The sequence below is a fragment of the Suillus paluster genome, assembly GCF_016628075.1.
Source record: "Suillus paluster strain FC165 chromosome Unknown EDB91scaffold_37, whole genome shotgun sequence".
Taxonomy (NCBI): domain Eukaryota; kingdom Fungi; phylum Basidiomycota; class Agaricomycetes; order Boletales; family Suillaceae; genus Suillus; species Suillus paluster.
In genome coordinates this window covers 317,155-337,864 of record NW_024537597.1, presented here as the reverse complement: position 1 = coordinate 337,864, position 20,710 = coordinate 317,155, and the positions used below count along the sequence as shown (strand labels likewise).

Below are 20,710 nucleotides of genomic sequence, written 5' to 3'. Positions count from 1 at the left end.
TTCCGCTTCTCTCTCTGAACAATTATGTATCTCATCTTCCATCGACCCAGTAGTACAGATAGCGCTCAACGCGCTTCAAAACCCTTCTATCCCTCCTCCTCTATGCTCCGCCCTCTCTGATTGGAAACTATCGGATGGCATCCTTACGTATAAAGGACTTACTTATGTACCACCCGGCGACCTTCGTCACAGTATCACCTCCCTTCATCACGACTCCCCCACAGCCGGCCATCCAGGACAATACAAAACCCAAGAACTTCTCTCACGAGACTATTGGTGGCCAGGCCTTTCCACCTTCGTAAAGAACTTCATTGACGGCTGTAGCATCTGCCAACAGAACAAAGTTAATACACACCCATCAACTCCTCCTCTTTATCCTATCCCCACTCCTATATCTAACCGACCCTTTGCTCACTGTTCCACTGACCTCATCACCGACCTTCCCCCCTCTAACGGCTTCAATAGCATCATGGTCGTGGTAGACCATGGCCTTTCGAAGGGGGTAATTCTCACTCCATGTAACAAAACTATAGACGCTGAAGGCGTTGCAAACATTTTCTTTCCAAAGTATTCTCTAGATACAGACTTTACGATAAAATTATCTCTGACCGAGGACCCCAATTTGCCTCTAGATTCCAGATCGAACTCGGAAAACTCCTCGGATATAAGAACTCCCTTTCCACTGCGTTTCATCCTCAAAGTGATGGAGAGACCGAACGAGTTAACCAAGAGCTCGAAGTCTACCTCCGGATCTTTTGTGCCAACGACGCGACAGGCTGGGCATCCATGCTCCCTCTCGCAGAATTTGTCCATAATTCCCGACATCATTCCGCTCGCGGTACTTCACTGTTTCACCTTATGATGGGTTATCACCCAAACACCTACCAGACCTACATCCCAAGAGCGACATCCCTAACGTCGAACAACGTCTCTTCATCCTCAATAAAGCACGTGACGAAGCTTTAGCCACTCATGAATTAGCGCGCAACACCATGAAACAACGTATCACCTCTAAATTCGTACCATTCAATAAAGGCGACAAAGTCTGGCTCAAATCAAAGAACCTTCACCTCAGATACCCTAATCGTAAACTCGCACCTAAATGAGAAGGACCATTCACCATCTCCGATGTTCTATCCCCAGTCACTTACCGCCTCTCACTCCCTACACAATGGCGTATTCATCCTGTCTTCCACGCTGCTCTCTTATCTCCGTATAAAGAAAACGATACTCACGGTCCTAACTTCGTCGCACCACCACCTGACCTAATTGATGGAGAAGAGGAACAAGAGATAGAGGCCATCGTCAGTCACCGAGGTTCTACCTCACAAAGATACTATAACGTAAAATGGAAGGGATTCCCGAGTTCTGAGAACGAATGGATGACAGAGAGACAAATGGGTAACGCTTCCAATATTCTTTCTTCCTACAAACGAGCACATCATCTTTAAATCTTCTTCGTAGTACTCAGAAATATGCCTAAAACAGGGGTAATGTTACAGTTCCCCTTTTTCACACCTTCACCTTGTCACATCTTCACATTTCACATCTTCACTTGTCACACTTCTATTACGTGTACTTCTAGAACATTCTATCGTACGATTCCCTTTCTCTTTTTCTCATTGGCTCATTATTATTGAAGCTCCGCTTCTATTATTCATTCGCCTCTTCAATACCTTTATATATACCTCGTCTTTACCATTTGTACTCTTTAACTTGACCTACGCAGACCAGGGCCTGCAATATCACTGCTTTACTTGCACGACTCTAACACTAGGGTGTTAGCTAGACTTTCGACTACTTTTGATTACTGCTAAGACGTCTGACGACGCTGAGCGTAACAATGTCACACTCAGCATCTCACTCGGACTCTGGTGAGTCATCTTTAGGCTTGATTGAGGATTGTTCAGCAACTTTGTCCTGTGTCCTTTGAACCCATGGGCCAGCTAGGTAGGCTCGTGACCAGCCTGGCGTATACTACCACGGACAAAATCGAGTGGTGCTGGTTACGAGTCTACCAGCTAGGCGCATTAGCTTGCACCCACCAAATAGTTCCAAGGCGTGAATGAGTGTTTTGCGATGATACTTCAACAAACTGTTTACATTCAAAGAGTCTATGAATCTGATGATACGTAGCAGTGTCGGTATGGCGTCCTTAAAACGTGCAAGGGCAAAAAAGGCGATTTTATAAGCTTTTGTGCACGATCGGCGTCGCCAACAGCGCAGACACAGGTACTCGAACGACTCCGAAGGACAATCGTAACTGTAAGGCGGCGAAGACGCGGGTAGTGCGTTAGTTTGGAATCATCGTGAGTTGATCTGAGTTCACCAGACCTTGCAGGATTACTCTATATTAGCACATAGAAACGAACAAGACAGTCAGAGTATCACTAAGCCTCTATCTGATTCGAGCACCAGGAACAAGGGAATGTATGTTTGAGGTCGCCACGGCACATAGAGTCAAATGAAGAGGAGCGTGACAGGCAAGTCACGAGGGGTCACATTTATATTCGACTCTTGGCACGAGCTTGACACAATGCATACACGAGTTACTTCGTCGAATTTGAACGATGGCGAAAAACTCAAAGTTGCGCGTTGCGTTTATTCATCCTGACTTAGGAATCGGTGTGTATGTCATGGTGATTTTGAATATAGCGTCCCACTCACCCATATGACACGTAGGAGGAGCCGAAAGGCTGGTTGTAGATGCTGCACTGGGTTTACAATCCTTGGGTCACTCCGTGGATATATACACATCTCACCACGACCCCAACCACTGTTTTGACGAGACGAGAGACGGTACGTCAGGAAATATTCGTTCGCTTATTGTATCATCGTTATATAGCGCTCCTGCACAGGAAGACTGCGCGTCCATCATGTAATTCCACCGCTACCTCGGTCTATACAGGGAAAGCTTCATATCATGTTCGCGCATGCAAGGCAGCTGCACCTCACAATACACCTTATGCGCACGTCAGCGCACCAATACGACGTCTTCTTTGTCGATCAACTCTCTACCTGTATACCCTTCCTCCGAATGTTCTGTGGAAAGCGCGTCGTTTTCTACTGCCATTTTCCCGACAAGCTGCTCGCAAATGGGGCCTTTGTAGAGGGTCGGCGGAACATTAATGTCAGTATCCTGAAATCCATCTATCGCTTCCCAATGGATTGGCTAGAGGAGGTTACTACGAGTATGCGTACCATTACTTATCCGGAATTCACACTTACCGGAGATCTAGGACAGTCTGACACGATCCTCGCCAACTCAAAGTTTACCGCCCGAGTGACCAAATCGCACTTTTCTTCCCTTAGACACCAGCTGAAAGTCGTCTATCCGGGAATTAATATCGAAGCCTATATTTCACCGGTCGACTCATTAGATCCTGATATCGTTCAAGTCGTCTCGTAAGTTTTTTTCTGCATCTGTTAATACCTTAATAATCTTGATGAAGGCAACGGCGAACATTGTTATCTCTAAACCGGTTTGAGATGAAGAAGAATGCTGCTTTGGCAATAGAAGCATTTGCGATACTGCGAAACAAGGACTCGAATACATCAGACGTGAGACTGGTTCTTGCCGGTCGGTCGAGTTCAAGCTATTGTACGAGCTCGTAACTGACCATCTCCCAGGTGGCTATGATCCTCGTCTAGAGGATAACATACGAACCCTAAAATCTCTCGTTGAACTTGCACAGTTCAGTGGTCTCACTTATAACGTCATCACCCCGTTGCAATCTCGCGTGGCAGTACCGTCGTTCCCAAAGATAACCCTGAATGAGCCAGATATACTATTCCTCTTAAACTTTACCACTGCTCAGCGTTCGGGTCTACTCCAGGCTCAATCTACAGTCGCTCTATTATATACCCCAGCAAATGAGCACTTCGGAATTGGACCGGTGGAGGGAATGATATGCGGTCTGCCAATACTTGCCTGCGACAGCGGTGGCCCCACGGAGAGTATTGTTGACCAGCCGGTAGATCAGAGGACGGGATGGCTCTACCGTCCCGAGCCATCGGTGTGGGCTCAAGCATTAGAGGAAATCTGTAATCTCTCAGAGAAGGATAGGAAGGCGCTCTCGCAGAGAGCTCGGGACCGTGCCCAGAGGATGTTCGGAATGGAGACGATGGCGAAGTCACTCGAGGAAGTTTTGCAAGAGGCGGTATCTATGGGACCAGTCTCAAGAACGGGGATGTGGTTCGTGATGTTTGCGGTTCTAGGGTTATTGGTGGCCTTTTCGGTATGGATCGTTTTCGGGGTAGCTCTTTGATTGCGAATGGACAGGATTTCTTTAGATAGGTCAAGATCCCATCAGGAGTTGCGCGTCATGGCGAAGTCTTTGAACCACGTATACTGTTGTTTGGGAGTCGCCCAGCCGTCTCCGTGCCCGCCGAAGAAAGTGCTGAAGAAAAGCCCAACGAAGCCGACTGCTTGTTGATCGCTGGAATCACTAGTACTATTACTCAAGAGAGAGATCCTGTCAGTGACGAGGATTGACTGCACTGTTTCTTGTGCTGTAGCCAGTCTCCGCCGCCAGAATTCCCAGCAGACCACCTTGTGTTTGCTGTGGAGTTGGCGGCGTGGAAGACTTGGATGCGGTCTTTGGTTTCGGCTTCTTTTTCTGCTGAGGTGCGTCACGATAAAATATGTCTGTCCGGTTTATCGCCTGCTTCCCGTCGACGAACAAAGTGAACGTCCCATCCTGCTTCCCAGGTGTATTGAGCACGACGTCCTGGCGCAAGTTCGTCCAATTGCCTCTGCTATAGTGGAACGACCCCCTGCCTATTGAGAGCCCATACTCGTAATCGCAGACTGACTGGGGATTGGAACACAAGGCCTTTGTTTGCTTTTCTTTCGGAGCGTACTATGAACCAGGTCAGCTCTTTACATAATAATGTGAATAGATAGACAGACGAGATATAGTTCCCCGGCACCACCCGGCCTCCACATAGTCGTGTGCTAAAGCAGTCTTCGGCGGCAGCACCCCCGGAACAGCCTGTATGGCCACCGTATAAGCCAGGCAGTTTTCCGCCTTTCACCCAGTCGAAATCCAAGGGAAAGAAGACGCTATATTCCATTGTGACATTCTTGGCATCGCTCAGGTTCAATGGCGTCGCATAAAACTCGGCCCCACCTGGAGATTTGCTGGAAGGGTTAACGGAGTCCGCTGGGTAAAGAAGTTGTAAGGCTGCGGTAAAGCCCGTAACGTTCTGTGAGTTCGTGATGTTGTTTGACTCGTTTATATCCTGCGCATACGCAGATCTTCCTGGGTCACTGGCAAGCGCAGAGAAGCCGTTGATGATGGCGACGTTTTGCTTCCCGCTGGGGAAGTGAGTGACGTTAAACGCAGATAAGTCTGTCATTTCTGGAGGAGCTGCCCATGCTGTACGACCGGCCCACGGCGTGCTAGTGGTGGTCACAGTGGTTGTTGCAGTCACTGTCTCGACGACTGTAGTCGTAGACGTCGGAGTGATTGCAATCGTGGTTGTCACGATATTAGTGACTACGGTTGTGGTGGCTGTTTTGACGGCAGCCTGTGAAGGAGACGGTGACTGGGACAACAGGTAGGTTGTATCGACAGATGTGAATAATGACGAGGGGCTTTGGAAAGACTGGCTAAACGGAGGAGAGACAACTGCTGAAGCCAGCTGGACAGCTGTGGTAGTAGTACTGACACCCCCAGGGTCCGCAGGTGCAGGTAAAACAGTTGGTATAGCCAGCACTATCATGAACAGCAGAGCCGTTGAGACCATCCTGCAGAGAATATCAGTGTTTCTGGAGACGCATGCGTGCGACCTGCACCACACATGCGCAGACGAGATTTGAATTGAATCTGGCAGTCCAGAACGATATTGGTGGGTTCGTAAGCAGACGAGATTGAAATACTACTAATATAAACTCTCGCATGCACATCTTCGCATTGTAATCCCCTCAGGATGATCCTTGTGAGCACGAACCTACTGAGTTGCCACTACCTTCAACCGGCGTAAACTAGAATGCTAATACGTGTTGAGCGCCTTTAAATGTCGTGGCAATCGACACTTAGATATATATCATACTTAGCACTAGTAGCTATGACCTACTGCGGAGCCAGCTTTCTTCGTCATAATGTCAGTCTATCACCCACCAACCGACCTTGAAGAAGTTGTAAACTCTGAAGTCAGGTAAGTGACCGGAAGTTCGAATATCAATGGCTTGACCACGGAATACTGATCATATTAACTCTTTCCCACCTGTTAGGCTGTTACTTGTTCACCCAATGTCAGAGAGTGACACTTCCGTGGTTTCGGGGTATAGGTGCAAATATCATCATCGTTGAAGGATTCGGACAGTTACCTTGCCCTTGACGTCGCCTGCGATAATCAAAATATTGCCAGTAATATTCAATCCACGCCCCTTGACATTCAGGAATATGGTTTATGAGCAAAAGAATAGACCGCTCGATAGATTTTCTGACGTCTACTAGTCACGGTGTTAGACATACATAAGGAACAGAAGAAGCATACTAGCTTGGGGCTTGATATCGTAAGGACGACGAAATGCATATCTAGTCACAATGTGTTGAGGATACGGGCGAAGTGAGGCCAGCCTGATCCTACCTGAGTATGAAAGTCTTTATGGGCAAAATAAATTGTGACAAAGGACATGCGTTTGGAACGCGTAAGAGGATCACGAACAGTTGATTCCCATTGCCGGAGAACTAGTAGAGTGCCCGAGGCTGGCGCCTCCAAGATCATCGAGGGTCATGCGGGGAGCAATGTGAAGCAGTCCTGCTTGATAGATTGCCTAACGCCCACGAGACAGCACTAGTTACGGCGGTGCTAGACATATGTATTAAGGACCAGAAGGAGCATAATAACTTGGGGGCGCTTGATATATTGACCACCTGAAACCTTGTCGGGGAAACGACAAGGAACACTAAACGAATCGGGCGAAAGTAACAGGACGAAACTGTGGATTCTTTGAGCGTTGTACTAATGGATATATGATGGTAGGTAGGAGACCCGAGTCTGATAAGTATGAACAGTACGAAAATGGCGGAATATAAGGGGATAGGTCACATGACAGTATGATCAAGTAAGCGTGTGGTAAGCAGTCGGCTTACACCACCCTCTCTGCGAAAGTCGTAGTACTTACGTCTATTCGAACCCGAGAGCCTATAGACTAATCCAGCTAGAGGAATGTCTTGGAAAAGTCCTCGAAAGCGTACAGGCAAGTAGATTAGCATATCTCACAGCAAAATATCTGCTGGTACCTTCTTCACAGTTCGGAGGCCGCCCAGGAAGCTCCACAGTCGACGCAGCCCTATCATTCGTTCATGATATCGAAGCAGCCCGTAATCACGGACTTGTCACGTCGTGCATCACATTCGACATCAAAGGATACTTCGACTTCGTCAATCATACACGGCTACTCCGAATACTTCGGGACAAGCACCTACCGCTCCCTATGGTAAAGTGGGTGAAATCCTTCCTCAGCGAACGACAAGCAGCAATCTGCCTGGACGGAGTACTGTCACCATCGGAACCAGTCGAAAACGGTATACCTCAAGGATCCCCAATATCACCGGCCCTTTCGATTATCTGCACAAGCCCACTAAACGAAGCCTACAATGCGAAAACTCGAGCTCGTGAATTACGCCCGGACAAAGCCACACCGACCACATTAGCATGCTACATCGATGATGGAAACTTATATGTCTCCTCTCCATCCTTGGAGAACAATGTCGCAATACTCCGGGAGGAGTTCATTTTTGTGAACAATTGGCTTCGCGAAGCTGGACTGATGGCGGAAATTGACAAATCTGAGCTCATCCATTTCACATGGCGTCGTGCACCGGATCGACCACCTATCCTGCTGCCTAGTGACGAAGGACAGGTGACAATTAACCCCCGTGACTGTATCAAATGGCTTGGTATATATTTCGACTCTAAACTCTCTTTTCGCAGGAATGTATGTGAACTGGCAGGCAAAGCGGAAAATATCGCCCAAGGACTACAAATGCTTGCAAATACGGTAAGAGGTCTCTCGCAATCACTATTGAGAACTGTATACTCGGCTTGTGTCCGCAGTGTAATGACATACGCAAGCCCCGTTTGGTGGACGGGCGTGAAAACCCATGCAAACATGCTTACCCGCGTCCAAAACAAATCCCTTAGACATATCTGTGCCGCTTTCCGAACCACCCCAATAAAGGCCCTAGAAATAGAGACATCAATCCCCCCCATCAACCTCTTCCTCGAACACGCAAACGATAACGCCGCCACTCGACTACTCAAACTCCCCTCGTTCAACCCAATCCTACAGAGACTTGATCAACCCTGGCGACAATTTAACCTCGCTGACCCCCCACCCGCTCTTCCCACCGACAAATACCGTCCTCGCAGCCGCAAACCACCAAAATCGACCAGACTCACCCGTCTGTCAAAACGAGCATCCCCGAACGCGGAACGCATCAACATATTTGCGCTGCCACCTTGGGCAAACACGAAGGAAACGTACCGCGGCCGCCTAACGATCTCGGACAAGCAAAGAGGAGGCAAGAAAGAAGCCGCCAAAGCGCACATACAAACCGCTCGTAATCTACGAACGGAGGACACGCACCTTCTCGTTTACTCAGACGGATCGAAACAATCAGTCAGAGAGGAGGAAAGAGCTGGAGCAGGATGGGCCGGCTATCACAGAGGAAGAGAAGTCTTCTGGGGTCAGGAAGGAATGGGTCCCAAAGCAGAGGTGTATGATGCAGAGATGGTAGCGCTCCTTCGAGCAATATCGCGAGCTATCAGCTTCGTGCAAAATTCCCAGGTGACCCATTTACATTTCTACGTCGATAACAACTCTGTGGTGCAGGCTGCATATGCAGCTGCACCCGGACCCTCACAATACATTGCATTACAGATCAGACGCTCGATCGAAGACTACCTAACCACATCCCCCCTCCATCATGTCCAAATTGCATGGATCCCAGGACATCACAACATCATCGGCAACGAACGTGCCGACGAGCTTGCAAAAGAAGCCACTGGACGTAACGACTCGTACCACTCGACCTATGCAAATGCGCGCCGAAGAAACAAGGAAGGGATCTTGCAGAAATGGACAGAGAGTTGGAATAGAGACGTGGCAGCACAGACTGGACGCTTCGCTCTCGCAAATCGACTCCCACCAACGCTCAAACCCCGCCAACATTTCACTCACACTCCTCGAGAAGTATACGGCCGTCTTATACAATGCCGCACAGGACACGGATTCATGGGAGAATACTACGCTGCATTCGTTCCAACCGAACCCACCCTCTGCCCATGTGGAGAACCACGTCAAACACGAGAACATATCATACGTGACTGCCCACTATTTGCGCGACAACGCATCCATCTGCGTGAGGTATCACACAACATCATACTCAACGAAATTTTGGGTACGGAGAAGGGCATAAAGGCACTAGCGAAGTTTATTCAAGAATCCAGCGCATTCAAGAAGGTCGCACTGGAACGAGAAGGAGACTGGGAAGAAAGGAGAGGGACAGAAGCCTGAGTAAGGGCAAAGAAGGAAGTGACGAGGGAAGGAGGAGACGAGGAGAGATCAGAAGGAGGAGGAAGGAGAGAAAGTGTATCATATTATACTAAGCCTGGACACCAAACGAGCCCACACGCACACCAAAACTCATCAAACGCGGACCGCTTGGCTATTCGTACTATACCTACATCCCTCACCCTGTTACAACACTCCCCAGCACAGCCCTAACAGGGCACCGCGTCTTAACAGCTCACTTTGTTTGTTGCGGTATATAAATATAGAATTTCTCTCTCTCTCTCTCGTAGTACTTACGTCAGCCTGTCTTAGGCATTATCATAATCGCATACATACCTTATTTTTGTACAATTACAGTTCTTTTCAAAATTCACAGAGGACATTAAATGCAGATAAGTTTGTCGTTTTTTTTCTTGATTCCATTTATGTCCTATTGAAAGTTTGTCATTTCTGGAGGAGCCGCCCATGTTATGCGATCGGCCCATGGCCATGGCGTGCTAGTGGTGATCACAGTGGTTGTCACGATGTCGGTGGCTATGATTATGGCGGCCTTCGTGACGGCAGCATATGAAGCGGACTGTGACTGGGACAACAGTCGTGCTAGGAATTCCGAATCATCACAGTGCACACTATCAATCATCAGAACCAACCGGTTCTAGGAACGACAACAACCGTAAGGTTAAGTGTCAATATCGACAACGATATTTTAGAATTGAGCAGCACTTAAATCACTTATTTCTTCCCTTTAACTCTTGCAGTTTCTATCATCAGGCAGGCTCTCGCGTACGATCACTACGGCACTCAAACCACTCGAGCTTGTGAATAGATGCGCATATATTCCTTCGTAGCTTTAATTATCGAATCGACTTGCAGTTCAGATCCAACCTGAACGTATCCGTCGGACGTGCACACAGCATTTTCGCTTTGACTGTCTATTTGATTCTACTCGACACTGTACCTCGTTCAGCTTCAATTGCGCTCTCTAACAGCTCTACAGGCGGTTTCCGAGGTCTTTGTGATATCCGTGGCAGTCCTTCGTTGGCTCAGGGATTACAAGAACCGAGTAAAGTCCGAGTGATACCAGGGTAAATAGTACATCATGAATCATGATTCTTGCGAGTGGCCTTGAAAGGTTCGCTGTGGGAGAGACACGTCGTCATTTGTCAACCCTTCCTTGCCCTCCCCCGCATCAGCCATGGCGCGGTCGCCTAACCTGGACCTCTCTGTCAACATGTGGCAGCTCGTCCTCCGTGCAGCGGCTTGTCTTGGGATAATAGGTGTAATTGCTCGGGTTTACCTTCCTAAATCAAAGAGTGGCCTCCCTCTCCCACCATCCCCTCCCGCTCGGAGACTTCGCGGGCACTTCCTTCCGCGTCGCAAGTAAAGTTTCACAGTTAACATTGACCCATCGATTTTAACGCTGATTGTGTCTTATCGCTGATCAGATTATTCCTCCTTATAGAGGAATGGATTGACGAATACGGTCCTCTAATCACCATTCGGTCAGGGCTTGAGAACGTCGTTGTCATCGGCCGTTACAAAGTCAGTCCATCTACCATGAGTTTTTATACCCAGGCTTGACATTCTGTTGCAGGCCGCGGTAGATATCATGGAGAATCAGGGCAAATCACTAGCTGATCGTCCTCGTACTGCTGGCGAATTTTTGGGCGACGGAATGGGCATCCCCTTTGTACCCAAATTTGGGGAAAAGTTTCGTCGCATGCGTAGGTTAGTAGTTCGCGATACTTTCCCTTATCCTATCTTACTTTTCACCTTGATGTAGAGCACTTCATACGCATCTCCAGCCTAAAGCAGCTGAGGCTTATCAGCCCATGCAGATGTCACACGCGAAGAACACTGTCCTCGACATCCTTGATGATCCGTCCAACTTCGAGAACCATCTGACAACGTAAGCGATTTCGCTTATGACAGTATATTGCTCACCTGTGTTGTGAAGTTATGATGCCACGACAACTATGAAAGTCGCATATGGGAAGACTACGCCCACACTTGCAACTGATCCTGAAGTCATTGAGATGAGCCAACTTATCAGGACGACTGGTGCAGTCATCCGCACTAGTGCTTATCTGGTGAACACGATCCCTTGGCTCAAATACCTTCCTTGGTATAGCCGAGACTTAAAACAGGGGTTTGAGAGGAGAAAGAACATTTACATGGGTCACCTGAACCGCGTGAAAGAGCAAATGGTACGCATTGCCTTTCCAATTCTTGCATGAAGTGACTGAGTTGTTCCGCAGCAGAGCAATGTAAACATCTACCCTTCTTTCGCGAAATATATGCTAGAGAGTAGCGATATCTTTGGTTTCACAGAGGCTGAAATAGCCTCTCTTACTGGCGCCTTTTTTGGAACTGGACCGAATACGGTGAGGTGTTGTTGCGTTGTCTCTGAAGACATGTGACTGAAAATAGATGAAAGAGTGCTGTGGCGCTATGCACGGTGCTCATGGCAGCCGCTTGTTTCCCGGAGGAGCAAGCTATAGTTCAGGACCGAGCTCGATGCGGTCATCGGAAGGCATCGAGGTAGCTCAATTCCCCCATTGCAGTTCTTCTGTAAATTCATTTTCTGTACTAAAGCGCCGACCTTCGCCGACCAAGAATCTCTTCCCCGCCTGCACGCCTTCATTTCTGAGGCTTTGAGATGGAGACCCCTGGCTTCCAACGGTGTGTACTTTCGTTGTGTGTGTGTCCCTGAAGTTTACATTCACACTGCAGGATTGGCTCACCTAGCAACCAAAGACGTGATTTGGGTAAGTAATGTCCGAAAAACCTATCGTACAAATGATGATTTGGCACCAGGATAACTATTGTATTCCAGCGGGGACTACGGTAGTGGGCAATCATTGGTAAGCATCGTGCTTCAAGATACGACAGAACTGATGGTTGTTGCCTTAGGGCTATTTCTCGAGATCCAGAAGTCTACCCCGAGCCTTACGCGTTCAAGCCCCAGCGCTGGATTGATGAACAAGGTCTCCTGAGAGACGATCTAAAATTCTTTGTCTACGGATTTGGTCGGCGGTATGCACCATCTTTCAGTTATTCGTTTTTGAATGACATTCCATCTAGTGCATGCCCCGGTCAACATATCGCGAACAGGTAAAGCTATCCTTCCACGCACACCGTCTCCCGAGCTTACTTCGACCAATAAAGATCGGTGTTCATCAACTCGGCCCTTATCCTTTGGGCCTTCCAGCTTGCTCTGGATCCTACGAAGCCGTTGGATGACATGGGGTTCATGAGCGGGCCGAGGCAACAACAGCCGTGCACAATTGAGTTTGAGACAAGGATACCGGAAACAGAGCTCAAGGGGATGATGCAGAATTATCCTGAGGTTGCATGAGAAACGTCTGGGGAGACAATGAAGAACCGGTTCGAGGCGAACCACCAATTCAACCACGCAGCATCACTCTAGGACTCGCGGTATTGGGCCTTGTCATACCATGTAAATTGTGTATTGTTGCCCATCTCTTCCTAGCCTGGTACGCAGGAGGACAAACGATCAGTAGAGTGTATAGTTGATGCCCTTGTACTGAAAATGATGATGGTTAATACATGAACTCTGGATGCACTTGACCGCCATAGAAGGTTAATACACAGTTACTGGAACATGCCTATGCCTGCTGGCATGCGCGGCTGTTATTTGCGTGACATGCATATGCAGCCACTCAAATGGGCTGAAACATAATAGTCAGTGCCCTCATTAGATGTCTTCTGACTAGTTCAAACTTCCCGTCATGTCCCGCCACCAGAAGTCATGCGGACCATCGCATAAGCAAGGCCATAGATAGATTCAGACTGGTGGTGGCCAGTTGGCGGTTGGTCGCCTCTTTGTTGGGCATTCCGCTTGCGAATGACGCATGTATGACCCAATCCCCGGCGCCCAGATAAGTATTGCTTAGTCGTTGCAAACGCTTGCTGCGAGGGGTTTGCTACAGGACTCAGAGTGAGTGTGCGAGTCTGAGCACGAACCTACCTGAGTTGCCACTCCCTCACCCGTGTGTTGACTAGAACTAAGAACTCGTGCCTTTATCGAGACAGGGGCGGCATATGTAATACGAGCGTCTCTGGCAATCTTCTGAGCGGCTTTCAATGACGTGGCGCTTTCGCACTTACATATACATCATCCTTAGCACAAGTAGCTAAAAGCTGTCGCGGAGCCAGATTTCTTCATCGACGATCGTCATAATGTCAAACTATCATCCACCCACCGACCTTGAAGCAGTTGTAAACTCTGAAATCAAGTAAGTGATCCGAGTTCTGATAGGCTTGACCACTGATCAATAATCAATATCGACTCTTTCCCATGCAGCGCAATGTTCAGAGAGTGGCACTTCCGTGAGTTTGGTGCATAGGTGGAAATTCGTGGTCGCTGAGAATTCTGGACAGACATTTACTTCCATCAGCGCAACGCTGATGAGCACCAGGCAGCGCTGGACTTGCGCGATGCTGTCCTGCGCCTAAGGCGTGATGGGGCGTTTGTCGCTGTGCCATTATTTCGTGTAAACACCGACCCTATCGGTCCTCATCCGGTCGGTAAGTGCCCCATAGGCCATAGCCCTCTCTAGAGTGAATTCAATTTTGGTGTCAGGTTCATACGAGATCTGGGTACCTTCGACCTCGTTTGCTTCTGTATTTTCGTACCTTTGTATGAACAGGGGAAGTTTAAGGTATTTCTTTACTTCTCCTCTGTCAATTCATCGTCTCATTGCAAGCAAAGCATTTTCGTGCACCCGCTGACCAGCGAAGTGGTAATTACATTTGCGTATCGAGTGTTTTATTGACTGACCAATGCGTGGGCGCCTTTGTAGAGAAAGTGAGTATAGTGGATCGCTTGTGCAACACATACCTGATGATCACCTCGCAGAGACCATGAAATTCGGAATGCGTGGATTGGTCCTTCATTCCCTCTTGATCTATCCACTCTCCCAGCGAAGAGTGAAGAGGTACACATTCAATACCCGAGTCTGAGTGAGTTTCTTACCACAAAGACATCCTTGCAATCATACCAATCGAGCCATACAGAACTTGGTTACTCTGCAACGGAACCCGAGTATACTCTTGATCAGCGCCGTCGCATCGGTGCTAACGTCGAGCGCATCTTGAAGGGCGAGAAGGAAGCGGCCAGGGTACCCATGAATTAACGATTTGGCCTGGCGGATGGTTGGAATTGTTAGCTCTACGACGTCTGGTGGTGTTCCATGGATATTTAGTTATGATGTTCTGGTGTAACTGTAGGCAGATGAATGATATAAAGATGACTAGTAGACTAGCACGGTGCCAATTATGACTCGACCGCCGTTCCATCAAGCCCAATATTAATGTCAACTACCCTCGCTGCTGTTCCGATCTCGCTCGTCCTTCGACATACAACTAGTGGATGTACAATTCGCCGACACTTGAAACCGTCAGAAGGTCATTTCATTGTGACTCATTCGCTGTGTTTCCGAGTCGGCGACCCGCCGCGTCATAGAAAGTCATCCATCATAAATTGGCCCGTCATCTTCCAGACGCAACCACATCTACCACATCGGCCTATGCAAAATGTCACGCTCAGCAAAACGTGCACCTCCTAGCACGATCGTTATCAAGCTCGGCGAGTACTAGTAGTATCCTCGCCCAGCCTCCCACAGATGTGTGATCTGTAAAACCCTATAGGAACATCCTCTATCGTCCACGAAGAAACGCATCAACCCCTTCTATCCATACTTTCTGCGGTTGTTGAGACCGTTGTCAATCTTCGCAGCCATGGACACAAAGTGGTGCTCGTCAGCTCTGGGGCTATTGGAGTTGGATTGAGGACGATGGATATCCCACAGAGACCAAAAAGTCTGTCTAAGAAGCAGGTGCATCTTCCTTCTGTATCGTCATAAGATTAGGACTGATTAACGGAAGGCCTTGGCAGCGATAGGACAAGGACGTCTCATTGCACTATGGGATAACCTCTTCGGGCAGTTTGATCAGCGAACCGCTCAGGTTCTTCTAACAAGAGGAGACATATCCGATGTAAGATGTTTTCTAGACACCCTTTTCAAGCGCTGAACCTATCCCAGCGCACACGATATTTGAACGCTGTCAACACATTAAATGAACTTTTGTCCATGGGCGTGGTGCCCATCGTCAACGAAAACGACACAATATCCGTCAGCGTAAGTATCTATTCCATATGACGCGTAACAACTCGGGTGGGCTAACTGGCTGCAGGAAATTAAATTTGGCGATAATGACACGTTGTCTGCCATCACGAGTTCCATGATTCATGCCGATTACCTTTTCCTCCTTACGGACGTTGATGGTCTGTACACATCCAACCCACGAAAAGATCCCTCCTCGAAAAAGATTGATGTGGTCAACTCTGTTGCTGCTATCCGAGCACAAGGTAAGGATCTAGATCTACCCATACGGAATTAACTTTGATCGAATCTAACCCCTTGCTCCAGTAAGCACATCGACGCTAGGATCCAGCCTTGGAACTGGCGGAATGGAAACAAAATTAATTGCTGCAGAAATAGCAACTGGCGCTGGCGTAACAACCGTTATCGCATCCAGCAAACAACCCTCAGTGATCGTCGATACCATCGACTATTATACAGCGCTGAGAAGCACGTCAGTGCCCACTTCAGGAGCCGCTAGCCCGGTCCCTCCACAAAAGCTTAATCAGGTCGATTTGGATGAAGTCAGTGCATCCCTTAGTTGGCCAAGACCTCCGCATACTGTCTTTAAGCCTTCCGTAATTCCCATGCGGGACCTGAAGGCATGGACGAGCCATACCCTTTATCCAGCAGGTAGCGTGATTATTGACTCTGGGGCACATATTGTATTGTCTCGTCGAGAGTCTGGCGGCCGCCTGCTGCCTGCTGGGGTGCTTGGAGTTCGAGGTTCATTTGCTTCCGGCCAAGCAGTCCGCATACTAGTCCGGCGCTGTGCTGAAGAAGTTCCCGTTGAGGTCAAGGAAGTTGCGCAAATGTCATATTCCAACGTGGCAGCAACGACCCTGTGCACGCCAGTCCTAGAACCTGGAGCATCGGTGACGGCCTCAGTTATATCCCTTGTTCCACTTTCGCGCTCCGGGTCGTCCTCATCCCTGGCAGATGATATGGCATCTGATTCCCAGACGATTACGGACGATGAAATCCCTTTGATCGAGAAGACGAACGAATGCGAAGTCTGGGATTGCGTAGAAGTGGGACGAGGTTTAGCGAACTACAATTCTGCACAGATATCTCGAGTAAGGGGCCTAAATAGGTGGGTTCTTCGCTTCTGCTTTCGAACTTGTTTTCATGCGGCTGTCTTCAGCTCTCGCATAGTTCAGCTCCTTGGCTATGCGGACACAGAATACGTTGTAGAGAACATCACCATTAGAATTTCTGCATGATGTGGCAGTGTAGATTATTTGTGCTGTGCAAACAAGATAATTTTATCTATGGTTTTTTTGATCGAGCAAGGCTGCTGTGCCAGTCACCCAACCGAATCACCCTTTTTTCCATTATCACCATCATCATCGTCATCCTGTTCTAGCTTGTTCTATGTTATAGACAAACCAGCAAATTCTAAATTATGTATCACGGAAACTCTATCAGACTTCTTGCGGGTATGTTCATCCAGTACCAGGACTTTCCTTCCACTGATTTGGCCTCTCAGGCAATAGTCACCCAGAGCTCGCCCAAGCAGTGGCCGAGCGGTGAGCTGCCGCTTTACATGATGCAGCCAAACAACCCACGAACTAGTGATTCACCCACATAGGCTGGGAGTGCCCCTCACACCATGCATGCCCCAGAAATTCTCCAACGGCGAGATCAACGTCAAAATTTCCGAATCCGTCCGCGAGGAGGACGTCTTCATAATCCAGTCAGGGTGTAGCGATGTGAACGACAACTTGATGGAACTCCTGATCTTGATATCTGCCTGCAAAACCGCTTCCGCCCGCCGCATCACCGCTGTCATCCCGTGCTTCCCGTATGCCCGCATGGATAAGAAAGACGAATCTAGAGCACCGATCACTGCAAAATTGGTGGCAAACATGCTTGTCAGCGCGGGATGCGATCACGTTATCACCATGGATCTGCATGCGAGCCAAATTCAGGGATTCTTCGACATTCCAGTGGACAACCTTTTTTCAGAGCCTTTAATGATTTCATACATCAAGAGGCACATTGAAGGGTGGCAGAACGGCATTGTCGTCAGTCCAGATGCTGGTGGCGCAAAGAGGTCTGTGTTTGGTTGGGATTGAAGTTGGCTCATTGCTCAGTTGTGAATAGGGTCACTGCCATGGCAGACAAGCTTGGCGTCGAGTTCGCCCTTATACATCGGAAACGCGATGGGAAGTCTCAAAATGCACCAGAACGCATGGAGCTTTTGGTCGGAGACGTTCGAGATAAGGAACTACCGCTTCTTGTACTCTTGCCGAATTTTCATTAATGATTACCCCAGGTGGCTATTTTGGTGGATGACATGATAGATACTGGCCACACGCTCACACTCGCTGCTCGAACGTTGCATGAGAAAGGCGCAAAAACCATTTACGTTCTTATTTCGCATGGTGCGTGTCATATAGGAGGAAATTTGCCGATCACCTGACGATTTGCGAAGGACTTTTCGCAGAAGCCCATATGGCTTCTTTAAACAGTCTCCCCATAGAGCAGCTTGTGGTAAGTTATGCATTACTTTCGCCGTGCTGCTAATGTACTCCACAGGTTACGAATACCATTCCGCAAAAAGAGCACAAGGAACAATTTTCGAAGTTGATAGCCTTGGACATTAGTTCTACAATCGCTGAAAGCATACGTCGCACACACAATGGTGAAAGTATTAGCCTTCTATTCGGTGAATGGGCCGACGGCAGAGGTCTGGATATGATCATTTAGTTTGTTTCCTCGCTCCGGATCCTATCCCTCGCGTCGGTAAATGCTTGTATCTTAGAAACGCAGTTCATTACCAGTTCCTGACTTCCCCGTGTGCAACCGCGATCCTTACAACTCCGATTCTGATTGGGGTGTCAGTTCTGGCAGAAGCTCCGCGGCCACCCACGGTCGAACACTGGTCGAGCGGAATGGGGGACTGCGCAACAAGGGTATTGCCACTGACCTACTTCTCATTCTCATCATTTCGGATTGATTGCATGCTTGGTCTTCACATGGCTATTTCTGATCCGAGTGTAAGTCGGAACAAACTGTGTGAAGACGGGCATCGAGTGCGAAACTTCTGTCCGAGCAAGCTCGTACCGCTCACCTATTTAACCAGGGAATGCATTGATGCAAGACATACATCCCGTCTCAGGCCAACGTCTCTCCCATACCAGCGATGTCCCAACGACTTACATTTACCACTGCTAGCATGCAGAATCTTGTCATTTCCAACCCAACTGACGCACTCTACTATGAGGTGTTAACCCCTGACTGGGAGTCGCACCTGACGACAGTGCGCCGACTTGACACTCGTGCAGAACGCTATGACACCATCGGCAGCATCCGAAACCAATCACGCAAACCCGTCGCAGTCAGCATGTACAGCGGAGAGTTCATGAACGAAGAGTTATGGTTACGAAAAATTGAGGGAGACGATCGACAGAGGTATACTCATTTCTGTGATGCTGCACAAGCGCTTGACTGCAATACGCAGTCGATGGGAATTTGATGATGGCGAAGGGAATTATTTCTCTTGGGCTGTAGCAGGTCCAAATTTTGAGGTTTGGAAATGTGCACAACATGATTTATACGGAGCAGCTGACAAGTGACAGCTTCGCAGCATTGATGAAGGCGGGGCGCCGAGTCGAAAACCCATAGCAACGTACTACCCACACAAGCGCTACGTCATGGTGGGTATGATATCACAGCGTGCATTTTTAGAGATCGAGCCTTCTGTGGTGGATTCCCTGGATACAATACTAGGTGCGGTATGCTGAAGCGAGGAAACGAAGACGCTAACAACGCTACAGTTTCCCTACTTGTGCTTGCAAAGAAACGGAGGAAGCATAGTCTTTGAAGACACGACGGGGAACAGCGGGAGCTTTTGGACACTTGGACATTTTTAACTAGATCCACACGATTAGTGCACCTTAATAAAGACAAATATGTCTTCACCTTTTTGATTCCATCCATCCATCATCCAATGAGTCTTGGATCAGGAAGTCATACCAGAACTTCGCGATAGGGGCGGTGCTAAGGTGCCACAAGGCGTGGGCATCGATCATGCGACCCCACGGTGGGAAATCGAAGAGCTCGAGAGCAGTCGCAGCCGTTGTAAGCGCGACAAACGCTGCCGCTTTAGATGCGTATGATGGTCTATATGTTCGTGGTTTGGAAGGAAAGCGTCGAATGAGGGGTAACGATGCAGGAAGGGAATATAACAGCCACAGCAAATTATGCGTGAAGCCTACAGTGAGGTTGAAGGCCATATTATAGGTGTAGTCGAACCGTGGTAGAATGCTGAGATAGGTTACATGGGCGAGGTAAGCTACAGTGCAGATAGAGGACCATAGGAGGAATGCGGGGGTGCACTGCGTATGGCCATCCTCACGCGACCGGGTGGGGTATAGATTGAAGAGCCGCAGAACCGCGCAATACAAGGCATACAGGATGGATAGAGCAGCGGAGAAGTAGTCCAGCTTTTCCGTGTTGGGCAAATCTTCAAGGAGTCTATAAGTAGGAGAGAACGTAATATGATTTGAGGGCAGACCTCTTGTATGAAAAACCGCAGACCAGAGCCAGGTGTTAATGCTCACTATGGCCCATGTTAAATAGTAGGGTCGCATTGGGTGGTCTTTCAGCATTCTGCTGCGAAGCTGGTGCCATCCTTGGATGTGATAGTACATATTCCACAGCGAGAACGCGACAGAAGCGGGCTCTTGCATTCCCAAGAATCGCCAAAAAGGCCACTTTCCGTAATATTGGTGTATCGTTGAGCTTCCACGGACTGCAGCGTCTGTCAGCATGTGCATGCACTTGTACTTGCAGTCATCTGTACACGTCCAACGTGTCAACTGGAGGACAAGTGAAAGGGTCGTTTGAGGATGACACTGGTCTCCATAACATGCAGAAACGCAATTCTGAAAGTTTGATGATCTGTCGCCGGAGGAAGCAACCACGAAAACGAGGAACGGAACAATTGCTAACACCAAACGAACCGTACCCAACATGATGGCGAACAAGTCGGTTCACTGCCACAAAG

At 48.6% G+C, this 20,710-nt stretch overlaps 8 protein-coding genes across 8 annotated transcripts; 6 read left to right on the top strand and 2 right to left on the bottom strand.

Moving 5' to 3' along the window:
• Positions 1-2,570: 2,570 nt before the first annotated feature.
• Positions 2,571-4,268, top strand: EDB91DRAFT_1055420 (glycosyltransferase family 4 protein; the record flags this gene model as incomplete). The annotated part of the gene is made up of 6 exons (XM_041313917.1): positions 2,571-2,625; positions 2,683-2,803; positions 2,863-3,191; positions 3,240-3,405; positions 3,453-3,580; positions 3,631-4,268. The coding sequence occupies 6 exons, from the start codon at positions 2,571-2,573 to the stop codon at positions 4,266-4,268; spliced, it is 1,437 nt and encodes a 478-aa protein (XP_041175848.1).
• A 41-nt stretch (positions 4,269-4,309) lies between these two features.
• On the bottom strand, positions 4,310-5,361 carry EDB91DRAFT_1238016 (uncharacterized protein; the record flags this gene model as incomplete). Its single annotated transcript, XM_041321655.1, has 4 exons — positions 4,310-4,400; positions 4,550-4,586; positions 4,637-4,862; positions 4,936-5,361. The coding sequence occupies 4 exons, from the start codon at positions 5,359-5,361 to the stop codon at positions 4,310-4,312; spliced, it is 780 nt and encodes a 259-aa protein (XP_041175847.1).
• A 5,363-nt stretch (positions 5,362-10,724) lies between these two features.
• EDB91DRAFT_1238015 (cytochrome P450) lies at positions 10,725-12,887 on the top strand (the record flags this gene model as incomplete). Its single annotated transcript, XM_041321654.1, has 14 exons — positions 10,725-10,808; positions 10,842-10,909; positions 10,975-11,071; positions 11,124-11,257; positions 11,313-11,438; positions 11,487-11,736; positions 11,788-11,913; positions 11,967-12,051; positions 12,125-12,211; positions 12,263-12,297; positions 12,347-12,393; positions 12,443-12,565; positions 12,614-12,643; positions 12,698-12,887. 14 exons carry the CDS (start codon positions 10,725-10,727, stop codon positions 12,885-12,887), a joined length of 1,482 nt encoding a protein of 493 aa, XP_041175846.1.
• An 845-nt stretch (positions 12,888-13,732) lies between these two features.
• On the top strand, positions 13,733-14,688 carry EDB91DRAFT_1055323 (DOPA-like domain-containing protein; the record flags this gene model as incomplete). Its single annotated transcript, XM_041313906.1, has 7 exons — positions 13,733-13,788; positions 13,869-13,882; positions 13,934-14,080; positions 14,136-14,214; positions 14,265-14,318; positions 14,412-14,515; positions 14,570-14,688. 7 exons carry the CDS (start codon positions 13,733-13,735, stop codon positions 14,686-14,688), a joined length of 573 nt encoding a protein of 190 aa, XP_041175845.1.
• Positions 14,689-14,844: 156 nt separating this feature from the next.
• EDB91DRAFT_1141773 (Aspartate/glutamate/uridylate kinase) lies at positions 14,845-16,994 on the top strand. The gene is made up of 7 exons (XM_041319026.1): positions 14,845-15,140; positions 15,203-15,390; positions 15,440-15,550; positions 15,598-15,693; positions 15,749-15,923; positions 15,985-16,789; positions 16,841-16,994. Exons 1-7 carry the CDS (start codon positions 15,089-15,091, stop codon positions 16,917-16,919), a joined length of 1,506 nt encoding a protein of 501 aa, XP_041175844.1. The 5' UTR covers positions 14,845-15,088; the 3' UTR covers positions 16,920-16,994.
• Positions 16,995-18,510, top strand: EDB91DRAFT_1141762 (phosphoribosyltransferase-like protein). The gene is made up of 7 exons (XM_041319025.1): positions 16,995-17,135; positions 17,186-17,225; positions 17,288-17,752; positions 17,803-17,921; positions 17,973-18,083; positions 18,134-18,192; positions 18,238-18,510. The coding sequence occupies exons 1-7, from the start codon at positions 17,102-17,104 to the stop codon at positions 18,406-18,408; spliced, it is 999 nt and encodes a 332-aa protein (XP_041175843.1). The 5' UTR covers positions 16,995-17,101; the 3' UTR covers positions 18,409-18,510.
• A 61-nt stretch (positions 18,511-18,571) lies between these two features.
• EDB91DRAFT_497621 (uncharacterized protein) lies at positions 18,572-19,572 on the top strand. Its single transcript, XM_041327478.1, has 5 exons — positions 18,572-18,734; positions 18,785-19,113; positions 19,163-19,229; positions 19,281-19,431; positions 19,479-19,572. Exons 2-5 carry the CDS (start codon positions 18,845-18,847, stop codon positions 19,523-19,525), a joined length of 534 nt encoding a protein of 177 aa, XP_041175842.1. The 5' UTR covers positions 18,572-18,734; positions 18,785-18,844; the 3' UTR covers positions 19,526-19,572.
• EDB91DRAFT_1141752 (Per1-like protein) lies at positions 19,091-20,683 on the bottom strand. Its single transcript, XM_041319024.1, has 3 exons — positions 20,219-20,683; positions 19,624-20,167; positions 19,091-19,574 (listed from the first exon to the last, which is right to left on the bottom strand). The coding sequence occupies exons 1-3, from the start codon at positions 20,676-20,678 to the stop codon at positions 19,571-19,573; spliced, it is 1,008 nt and encodes a 335-aa protein (XP_041175841.1). The 5' UTR covers positions 20,679-20,683; the 3' UTR covers positions 19,091-19,570.
• Positions 20,684-20,710: the final 27 nt, after the last annotated feature.

What these genes read in the sequence shown, in the direction of transcription:
- EDB91DRAFT_1141773 (XM_041319026.1), top strand. Translation starts at nt 15,089, where the DNA reads ATGTCACGCTCAGCAAAACGTGCACCTCCTAGCACGATCGTTATCAAG. An exon ending in CAAGAGGAGACATATCCGAT is followed by an intron (nt 15,551 to 15,597) that starts GTAAGATGTTTT and finishes AACCTATCCCAG; the next exon opens with CGCACACGATATTTGAACGC. An exon ending in CGAGTAAGGGGCCTAAATAG is followed by an intron (nt 16,790 to 16,840) that starts GTGGGTTCTTCG and finishes GGCTGTCTTCAG; the next exon opens with CTCTCGCATAGTTCAGCTCC.
- EDB91DRAFT_1141762 (XM_041319025.1), top strand. Translation starts at nt 17,102, where the DNA reads ATGTATCACGGAAACTCTATCAGACTTCTTGCGG. An exon ending in GCCCAAGCAGTGGCCGAGCG is followed by an intron (nt 17,226 to 17,287) that starts GTGAGCTGCCGC and finishes TCACCCACATAG; the next exon opens with GCTGGGAGTGCCCCTCACAC. An exon ending in TTACGTTCTTATTTCGCATG is followed by an intron (nt 18,084 to 18,133) that starts GTGCGTGTCATA and finishes CGATTTGCGAAG; the next exon opens with GACTTTTCGCAGAAGCCCAT.
- EDB91DRAFT_497621 (XM_041327478.1), top strand. Translation starts at nt 18,845, where the DNA reads ATGTCCCAACGACTTACATTTACCACTGCTAGCATGCAGAATCTTGTC. An exon ending in TAGCAGGTCCAAATTTTGAG is followed by an intron (nt 19,230 to 19,280) that starts GTTTGGAAATGT and finishes GACAAGTGACAG; the next exon opens with CTTCGCAGCATTGATGAAGG. An exon ending in TTCCCTGGATACAATACTAG is followed by an intron (nt 19,432 to 19,478) that starts GTGCGGTATGCT and finishes ACAACGCTACAG; the next exon opens with TTTCCCTACTTGTGCTTGCA.
- EDB91DRAFT_1141752 (XM_041319024.1), bottom strand. Translation starts at nt 20,678, where the DNA reads ATGTTGGGTACGGTTCGTTTGGTGTTAGCAATTGTTCCGTTCCTCGTT. An exon ending in TGCGGTTTTTCATACAAGAG is followed by an intron (nt 20,168 to 20,218) that starts GTCTGCCCTCAA and finishes GACTCCTTGAAG; the next exon opens with ATTTGCCCAACACGGAAAAG.